This window comes from Labrus bergylta, chromosome 13 (assembly GCF_963930695.1).
Source record: "Labrus bergylta chromosome 13, fLabBer1.1, whole genome shotgun sequence".
Taxonomy (NCBI): domain Eukaryota; kingdom Metazoa; phylum Chordata; class Actinopteri; order Labriformes; family Labridae; genus Labrus; species Labrus bergylta.
The window spans coordinates 21053757-21064168 of record NC_089207.1 but is presented as its reverse complement, the minus strand read 5'-3'; the positions used below and the strand labels follow the sequence as shown (position 1 = coordinate 21064168).

General features: G+C 43.5%; 1 protein-coding gene across 1 annotated transcript; it reads left to right on the top strand.

The window, feature by feature from the left end:
* The first annotated feature begins 1770 nt into the window (after positions 1-1770).
* esd (esterase D/formylglutathione hydrolase) lies at positions 1771-9040 on the top strand. Its single transcript, XM_020635411.3, has 9 exons — positions 1771-1884; positions 4796-4870; positions 4957-5045; positions 6123-6221; positions 6316-6440; positions 6515-6634; positions 7106-7204; positions 7892-8059; positions 8632-9040. Exons 2-9 carry the CDS (start codon positions 4803-4805, stop codon positions 8710-8712), a joined length of 849 nt encoding a protein of 282 aa, XP_020491067.2. The 5' UTR covers positions 1771-1884; positions 4796-4802; the 3' UTR covers positions 8713-9040.
* The last annotated feature ends 1372 nt before the right edge of the window (positions 9041-10412 follow it).

Below are 10412 nucleotides of genomic sequence, written 5' to 3'. Positions count from 1 at the left end.
CTTCTCTCAAGGACTCTTCGCTGACCTTGACAAGCGTCAGCGTGCTGCTGCCGCCGAAGGACCAAGTGAATGATAAAACTGATAGGCCAAAAAGAAAAACAGAAACGTGTGAAAAATTCAGTTTTTTAAATGAAATGTTCTCATCGTGCCGGGTCACAGCAATGTTTGGCTTCAGGCGAAAACATAATCATGTTGAAAGCGATTGCTGAGGATGAATTTAATCTGGTTTTTTTGGGTGGGTGGGTGGGGGGTGGGAGAGGGGGCGGTGGGTGGTGGGCGATTTGAAACGGTTTAAATTAAGAAGCAGCTGCAGAGACAAGCAGGACAAAAGCTTTGATGCTCTGTGTGTGTGTGTGTGTGTGTGTGTGTGTGTGTGTGTGTGTGTGTGTGTGTGTGTGTGTGTGTGTGTGTTAATAAAACATATAAAGTCTGCTGTATGGACACAGAGAGGAGGATGAAGATCGCTGAGCAAAGTGATGAAGAGGAGACGAAACTGAAGGAGGACAGAAATGATAACAAACAAAGACAGTCTTCTTTAAACACAGAAGGTCATCTGTTTAATCTGTTTTTCCTGCTTTACTTCCCTTCTGTAGTCAGTGGACTTTTTCTTTTGGTGTTGCTGTAAATTTAAGGACACATAGCTGCAAAAATGATACTCAAACAGGTTGCTAGGAGATGACCCGCTTCGACATCTGTCTTCCAACTCAGCATTTAACTTATTTTTGATCGGAAAGACGTCAGGGTCGAGAGGAGTTCCTCTGAGGTGGAAATTGTCTTTTTGTCTGTGCAGCATTTACAAAAAGAGCTCTGCAGACCTGGAAATATTTATGCATTCTTTTGTAAGCCTCACTTTCGGCCATCACTCTGCAACTCTGTGGCAGAAACCCTCATCCACGCCTTCATAACCTCCCGTCTGGTCTATTGTAAGTCCTCACCCACATCAAGCCCGGCAGAACATCACCTGACCTGTCATCCACCTCCACTGGCTCCCAGATTTCCTTGAAATAACAAAAACTCCTCCTCAGTTATAAATCCCTTCGCGTCCTCACCCCTCAGTACCTCTCCGACCTTTACACCCACACACCACACCCTGAAACCTCCAGTCCTCAGATGCTGGCCTGCTGTCCATATCACTTAAGTAGAAAATAGCTGCATTCTCAGAAAAGAAAGCATCACTGTCACAGCATATTGTGCATCTGTTGAGGAAAAAAGCCAAGCAGGGTACAGTTGTTTACTTAAGGCAGTGATGAAGTGCAGGGTATACAGCGCATACCCACTTATGTTTCATTCTCTACAGGGTATACCCACTTCTCAATACCCTCTGTTTCACACTATTGATTGAATGACAATATTCAAAAGTGTGCTGTAATGGTTTTCCTTGGATGGTGAAGAGACGGCCCTTTGTCTCTAATTGGTGAGTACCCACTGCCTAAATGCAAGAGTTGTCTTACAGGTCACTGTTTATAAGAAAGGCTGTTTATCCACTGCTGGATGGGACACTTACAAAAAACATCTGGGGTAAAAATTAAGAGTACAACTTCTTCAGGCACCACTGTGTTTGAGATACTAAATATTAAAATATATATTAAATTAGTATCATTTATTATAATTTATTCTACTACTTTCATATCACATTTTATTTTAAATGAGGGGGTCCAGAATAAAGGAAGCCCCCCACACCTACGGGCCTGTATCACTAAACAACACTGCCATCTAGCGTCTGAACAGGCTCCTTACGTGTCGAACGTACAAAGTAGGGAGGCTCCCTCTGACGTCATCACGCTTACCCTGACGTCGTTGGACTCTGGGACGCTCTCTGGACTGCACCGGCGGGGAAGTTAGCAAGCAAGCTGAGCACAGACTTGGACAAATCACTGTTCATCAGTAAGTTATTCTTTGAATAATTCTGCTTCTTGTTTGTTTATTTGCTTTGTCACACGTTGTTCGGTGCTTTAACTTCACGCTGACACTCGTTTATTGCAGCTAACAACACGCGAGCTAACTTTACTAGCTTTAAGCATGTACGCCAAACTCCGTTTAAAATATCACCATTTTATATTGTTTTAGCTTATAAAATCTATTCAAAGGAGGCTAAGCTCATGATAATACTTCTCATCTATTGTTGAACCTATTACGTACAGTTCGGCAGAGGTAAGCTGAAAAAAAGCATTTTGAATTTATCGTGTTTGATTGTTATTTTTTGTGAACACTGCTGGTTAAGTGTAACGTTTCTGTTGACCTTATAAAGATAGGAAAGAGTCAGCTGTGGGAAAAGCTAAATTTAAATTAGTTTTGCAAATAATGCTCAACTAAAGTTACTGATTGGTAGCTTTTTTGCTCTGTCCAACAATCAGTGACCAACTTCATGGAACTGTATGGTGTGTAAATGCTTAGTTGTTTAAAGCTTATAGATTGATTGATCCTGAACTTTGACATTCACACATGAACATATTTAACAGATTTGATTGTTTTTTGTTGTTTACAGACTCCATAGATGTAACATTGTTTTTTTCTACATATATGAAACTGTTTTGTGGTGTTCAATGTCAGATATTCTGCCATGACACTAAACAGAAACCAGGTGTGCGCTGATCCCACGTTGAAATGCTTCACCTTTGAACCTGAGATAACCGACATGTGGATAACTGTTACGTGGCACTGTTTGAAGGCTGAATCTGGCACTTAACTGACTGTTTCTTTCACTGCAGCTGTGTTTTAAATGTCTGCTGACAAACTGAGCATTTGTTTATCGTCTCAAAAACAAGGCCACTGTGAACACCGCTGCTACCAACATCAAAACCATCCAGGTTGCAGGCAGCAGCTCTCCTTCTCTCCCCAACGATCTCAACTCATTATACACCAGATTCGAGAAGGACAACACCACACAGCTGGAAGGAACAGTGTCCATGCTCAAGCCCAGTGACTCTGCACTCACCTTCAGCAGAGAGGACGTGGTGAGAGCAGCTCACCTGGTCCAGACAACATCAGTGGGCGCATCCTGAAGCACTGTGCCGAGCAGCTAGGGGGCGTGTTTCAGACCCTGTTCCAGAGCTCTATGGACAGCAGCACAGTCCCCCAGCTGTGGAAACACTCTACAGTTATCCCCATCCCCAAGAAAAGCCCCGCCAAATCACTGAATGACCTCAGGCCTGTGGCCCTCACGTATCGGCTGACAAACTTTCAACTTGCTTCCATCTGAACGACCAGCTTATCCTGTGGATCTTGGATTTTCTGACCAACAGATCACAGAGAGTTCTGGTCAACAAAAACCTTCTCCAACCTCCAACACACCTCAACTGGCTCCCCTCAGGGCTGTGTGCTCTCACCCTCTGCTCTTCATCCTCTACACCGATGACTGCAGAACCACACAGCCAAACTGTCACCTGGTGAAGTACGCAGACGACACAGTTCTCCTGTCTCTGCTGTCAGGCCCCTCTCAGCACCACGGACCAGTTCTTTAGGAGTTTGATGAGTGGTGTGACAGCTCCTGCCTCGAACTGAATGTGAGCAAGACCAAAGACATGGTGGTGACTGTCTCCAACAAGCAGGGGGAACTGGCTGCATCAGCAATCACCACAATCCATGGGAAGCCTGTCGAACTAGTAGAGGAGTATAAGTACCTGGGTACCATCTTCGACAGCCTGCTGAAATTCGCCTCCAACACCGAGGAGATTCTCAGGAAATGTCAGCAGCAAAAATACCTCCAAAAGAAGCTCAATTCCTTTGGAGTCAGTAAGAACATTATTCTGATCTTCTACTACTCCTTCATCGAGAACATCGTCACATTCTCTATAACCTGCTGGTTCCACTCCACCAGCCTCCAGAACAGAAACCGCCTGCAGAGCACGGTCACAGTCTGCTCTGAGATCATTGGACTACCTGTAAGGACTCTGACATCCATCTACGAGCAACAGACAATCAGGCTAGCAGGTTGGATTATGCAGGACCCCTCACACACTCTCTTCCCAGCGTTTGAGTGGCTCCCCTCAGGATGCCGGCTTCGCTGTCCCTGCTGCAGGACTGCAGCTGTGAACTTTGCTGTTGTACTTCCTTTCTATTTGACATGGACCTGAACTGCCTCTGCTTTATCTGGTCTCATGCACTACATCACTTTATTCTATCCCTTTTATATCAGTATTCATACAGTTCTGGTTAATTTATTCCTGTTGTTTCTTATTCATCATTGCACTACGGTCACTTTATTTATCTCATATTTACCTTTATAGTTATATTGTCTATATTAGTTCTGTTGTTCCATTATTCATCGTGCACCTTATTAACTTATCATTTAGTATTTGCCTACTTGCACATAGCTCTGTATATATATATTTATTTCTAGTTTACTGTACATAGTTCTGTTTACATCTGTTAGTCCGATCACTGTCGACTTATATCTACACTTTTTATATTTTGTATTTTAAGTTAAGTTTAAGCTTTAAGTTGTATTTAAATTGACACTTTATATTTAGGTTAAAATGTTTCGTCTACCTGCACTGTTGTTATTTTACTGCTCCGTGTGCCTTTGAATTGCCCCCCGGGGACAAATAAAGTTTTTTGAATTGAATTGTCTTGGAACTGACTAAAGAGAACGGGTACTGTTAGTTTTAGACGCCTTTTGTCTGTAACTAATGTTAATTAATGTACTTTTATTGTAAAGTGTTACCGAATCATTCTTTTTTATGAATAGAGTTTGTTTTTTTTGACAGAAAAAAGTTTCTAAAACGGAATCCAAGTATTAAAAAAAGTTAAGGATTGAAATAATTGATCATGAACTGTTATCATTCTGCCTCTTCAGATCAGACATGGCGCTCACACAAGTGTCCTCCAACAAGTGCGCTGGTGGTTTCCAGAAGGTGTTCGAACACGAGAGGTGAGCTGAAATCTTTGAGTGTGATGTCAGCGTTTACGCATGCAGCTGTGTGAAATTCTGAATTAATGTGCGTTTCCTCATTGCAGCACTGAACTCAAGTGTAAAATGAAGTTCGCCGTCTACCTGCCTCCTAAAGCCGAGACAGGCAAATGCCCCGTCTTGTACTGGCTCTCTGGTGAGTGAGCAGCCAATGGGAAAGCTCCACAGCTGTCTACTGAAAGATGCATTAAAGGAGCAATGTGTAACTCTGACGTCCTTTAGAGTCCCCATGAAATGAAACATGTCAAGCCCCGCCCTCCTTAGTTACTGTTACTATGTTAGACATATTCTCTTGTCTCCAGGCTCCTTTAGATCCGAAACAGTTGAAAATACCTCGAGATGACAACTTTTATTTGTATTTAATTGATCTAATTATTTTCTGAGCTCGTCCTCAGTAACAGAATCAGGACAGATATAGGGTCGGGTATATGAGCAGAACTCTAAATCTCTAAAAAAAAATATGATCCACGTCTGATGCTAGTGATGGCGGCTATGGCTGTCTCAACTCTCCTGACTGACCTCTGGACTCCATCAGTGACCATCTCTGGAGCCAGAGGTCTGAAACATCCTCTAAATGTATCCAACAGATCCTTCAATATGCAGCTGAGAGTTATGAGCACAATCTGACAATCACAGCGACATCACTGAAAGATAAATGCTACAGATCAGAAACAGAAACCTAAAATTTTCTAAAATTTAGAGTCACTCCTGCAGACACCCTGAGAACCTTTAACTAGGTTTAGTAACTAAATTAAGGTCACAATTTCACTGGGACGCACTGAAGAGACTCAGCCCTGGAGAAAGTTTGGCTAACAGGAAGTAGCCCGGCAACAGTAGATTTAAGAGGGGGCTCTCTGATTGGTGAGTCAGGGGACCAATCAGAGAGCCAACAAAGGGTCAATTAAAAAGCTTTGTCGAGGCTAACGATCAAATTAAATTCATCCCAACATTCCTTATGTCCCGCCCTCTATCTTGTGATTGGTTCTATCCGTCATGTCACAGCAGTTAGACGCCATCAAAGTGACGTTTCATGGAGATTTTAACGACATGAACATGATATGAGATATTTAATTAAAACTGATTTTATGTTTTGATGAGATTTGACAAAATAATTTCGCTCTGACAAAGACAGATAGATTTAAGCGCCTTAAATGAGCTGATGTGTGAGCGACGTTTTGGTCATGGTCCCTTTTCACCCGGCGTTTCTCTGCAGGTCTGACGTGTACGGAGCAGAACTTCATCACCAAAGCCGGCGGTCAGCTTCCAGCCGCAGAGCACGGCATCATCATCGTCGCCCCCGACACCAGCCCACGTAGGGACTCAATCACAAACACACTCTTCTGTGACTAAAGCTGTCATATAAACTCCGCCCTTTCACCCTTTCCCCCTTTCCCATCATGCATCAGGTGGCTGTAACATCGAAGGGGAGGACGAGAACTGGGATTTCGGCACTGGAGCCGGTTTCTACGTGGACGCCACCGAGGATCCTTGGAAGACCAACTACCGCATGTACTCGTACATCACCGAGGAGGTGCGTTTGATTTCACCTTTGATTTCACCTTCAGCTGATTTCTTGTTGTTAATAATCTCTTTCTCTTTTTTCAGCTCCCAAAGCTGATCAACGCTAACTTCTCCACCGACCCCGACAGGATGTCCATCAGCGGTCACTCCATGGGCGGCCATGGGGCGCTTGTCTGTGCCCTGAAGAACCCTGGGAAGTACAAGGTACGGCATGTGACACGGGTCTAAAAACACTCCATGCACGCTTAGGTAGTTAGAAACACAAATATTCTCTCTTTCAATCTGAAATAAACGAGCAGAAACGTGCTCAAACTAGGATCAATATTGGAGATGCTTTTGAAAAATGGAGAGAGGTTAGAACACAGAAAGGTTTACAGACTGATGCAGAGCTGAATAAACACTGAAGCTTCAGTGTCCACCACATGGTTAACCTGTGTGAGCATCGACTGTAGAGAGGAGGGGGCGGGGGGAGACAGCTTTCTACAATGTTTAGAATCTGATCTGCAGTACCCATTTTAAACACTAGGTGTCACAGTTACATGTTGCTCCTTTAAGAAACGACAATGAACATAATCAAACATGACATCAGGGTGGCTTCATGAACACGTGATATCTTTAAGTGTTGAAGACTTTGACAGCCTGACATAAAAACAGTAACGATGTCTTTTCCTTCAGGCCGTGTCTGCATTCGCTCCCATCTGTAACCCGATGCAGTGTCCATGGGGACAGAAGGCGTTCTCGGGATACCTGGGCTCTGACAGGTCCACGTGGGAGGTAAGATCTGCAGCCTGCTCTCCTCTTCATAACTGTCATCATCATGTCGCTGTGATAATTATACTCGTATGAGAAATGCGCTCCTGTCCTCCTCTTCACTTCTCTGTGAGACGTGTCATCTGCAGGAAGCTCGACACACTAAAGCTGGATTCTTTACAGACATTGACATTGAACCTTGAACCATTGAACGTTAACTGACGGCTAAAGAAAGCTAAGTGAGACGCTCCACAGTGATGCAAACCATCAGCTTGTAAGAACGTTAAACCTTATGGTCACCCCGTTTGATGGAATATGAAGATGTTGTTTTTTTGTCCGTTTATTATCGTCTATAACTTGCTCATCGTACTTCCTGCAGTCATAAACCTTACAGCAGCTCGGAATCAGATCATTGTGTCGGACTGAGTAGAATAATCAGATTTTAGAGTTTAGTCTGTCGAACAGCTCATGGCGCTGCACAAGTTCAATTCAGCCAAAGAGACGCATCACCCAGCTGGTCTCCAATACAGGAGTCAGCTCCATAATAAGGTTTATAACTTGACTCCTTCGGATGATCCTCCAACAACCTCCCCTCCTCTCCCCTCCCCGCCCCCCCCTCTCCTCTCGTGTCCTCTAATGTCCTTCTCTCCTCTCCTCTCCTCTCCTCTCCTCTCCTTGCCTCGCCTCCTCTCCTCCTCTCCTCTCTTTCAGGCGTACGATGCCACCGTGTTGGCGGCGTCCTATTCGGGCCCTCAGCTCGACATCCTGATCGATCAGGGTCGTGACGATCAGTTCCTGTCCGCCAGTCAGCTGCTGCCCGACAACCTGATCGCTGTCTGCTCCGAGAAGAAGATCCCCGTCGTCTTCAGGCTGCAGCCGGTCAGTTCCTTTAGACTTTCAAAGCACTCAAAAGCACTCAGTTCACACGATATGGAAAACACCTGCACGTACCATCAAAATAACACCTAACAGAGAAGACGTGGTTATAATCCTCCTTCAAAATGACCTAAGTCTTTACAAACATTGATCTTAAATAATAATTCTTTAATGTTTAAGTTATAAACCCAATCCTCTTGAATGTGAAGGTTTAAATCCCACCTTCATTTTCTCAGAGCTCAGGAAGCTGTTTATAATGTCACAGCGCCATCTTGTGGCCACATTAGTGAGGTGAAGGGAAACCTTCAGCCTCTGAATTAGTTTAAATATTAATTTATTCTCACTAGAGTTAAATCATTTGGAAGATGAAGACATAAATAAATGAAAATGTTATTTACATTTTTGGAAAAAAGTGCTGATGCACTTTGGGAGTTGTAGTTTTTATATTCCGTGGTACGAAAACAGGCAACGGTGACATTAGAGTTTGACTAGAATCATATCAAAGTTTAAATTGCTCGTATCGTGACGACCATCGTATTTTCACTAACATCGATTTTTTTTTTTTCGTCCTGCAGGGTTACGACCACAGCTACTTCTTCATCTACTCCTTCATGGCCGACCACATCAAGCATCACGCCAAGTTCCTCAACGCCTGAACCCGGCTGTTCACCTGAGGGTTCACACACATACCTGAGCCGGCTTCACCTCGCTCCCGCTGCAGGACTGGCAGTAACAACATCCGCTTTGTTCTCTGGTAACAAACTCAACAAAACGATAATTCAGACGTCTGAAATCTTAAACGGCACTTAACCTGGAGTCTCCGAAAACGACAAGAAACTTTTTTTATCACGATGTAATATCATTAAAACTCCGGATTGAGACGGTGTTTCTTTATTATGAATGAGCACTCTCCTGCACACGGACAGACATGATGAGCTGAGCAGTCCCAGCTGTGTTTGAAAATAAAATCCTTCTTTCATTTCACTGTTTTGTTCTTATTGAAGTTCACTGACGGCGAGCAGAAAAACATCACGCAACAGTAAACGTAAAGCCGGCTGGAGTCGATGTCAGCTGTCATTGGTTGAGAGGCGGGGTTACACCCTGGACTGTTCACCAACCAATCACAGGGCTGACATATAGAGAAAAACAATCAGACACACTGACTCAAATTCACACCTACGGACAATTTAGAGTCATCAGTTAACCTAATGAGCATGTCTTTGGACTGTGGGAGGAAGCCGGAGTACTTGTAGAGAACCCACACATGCACGGGGAGAACATGCAGACTCCACACAGAGAGGCTCCTGTCAGACGGGGATTCAAACCAGGAACCTCCTCGCTGTGAGGGCACAGCGCTAACCACTGCATCCCTCAAAATAAAAATGAGAGCAGTAAAATAATCGTATTGACATCTCACTCTTAAGGATCATTTTGACAAATCTGTCCTAGAATCATCTCCTGTGAAGCCGGCCTGAAACAGAGAATGATAACTTACAGAAAGGAGAAGAGAAAGTGAAGTAACCCCCCCCCCCCAATTTCCCAAAACGGTCTACAACATCCTCAAAAACATAAACATCCTGTAAGGTAGACTCTCGTTGTTTCAAGTGAAGTGGCATAATTCTCAAGTTATTAAATATTTAGAAAGCATGTAATGATGATGAAGCTCTTCTCTTTTCAGGGCTGTTTGAAAATGAAATGACAACTCAGTTTTTAAAGCATTTAAGTGACATGAATTTAAGAATAATAAGAGTGAAACAAACACAAAGCTCACAGAAACACAAAGAGAAAAACTGATGGAAGAAGATTTAATGAGCGTGTGAGTGCTGCTCTTCACCACTGGGGGTCACTCTTCTACCTCGCTGTGTTTCCTGGGACGTCTGAGCACACGAGGAAGAGGTGAGTCTTCTGGCTTTGACATCTGGGTTCTTAGTTTCAGTTTAGCATCTAGTTCCAGAAACTCTTACATTTACCTATAAGAGGAAGAGTTACAGCATCAACATTTCTTGAACCGAGTATGTGTTCTGAGGAAGGTCACAATAAGAGCATTAAATATGAGTGGAAAAAGAGTTGGAGGAAAGGAGGAAAAAAGCTGTGTGGTTAAAAGGATTAAAAATAAAGAAAGCGACGTCTGGATCTTTTTTTTTTAAATCCCTGTTTGAAGTTATTTATGAAGCTAAACCTCCTTTAATGACTTTATCTGAGGGCAGACCTTTTTGTGTTGACCTTTTAAACTCGGCCCGGCTCTGTGCCGCCACGTGGTCGCTAACGTTTGACATTTCAGACTCAGACTGTGACTAACTGGAGCGAAACATTCGGAGCAGACTTCATCATCATTATCATCACTTCAGGTAAGATA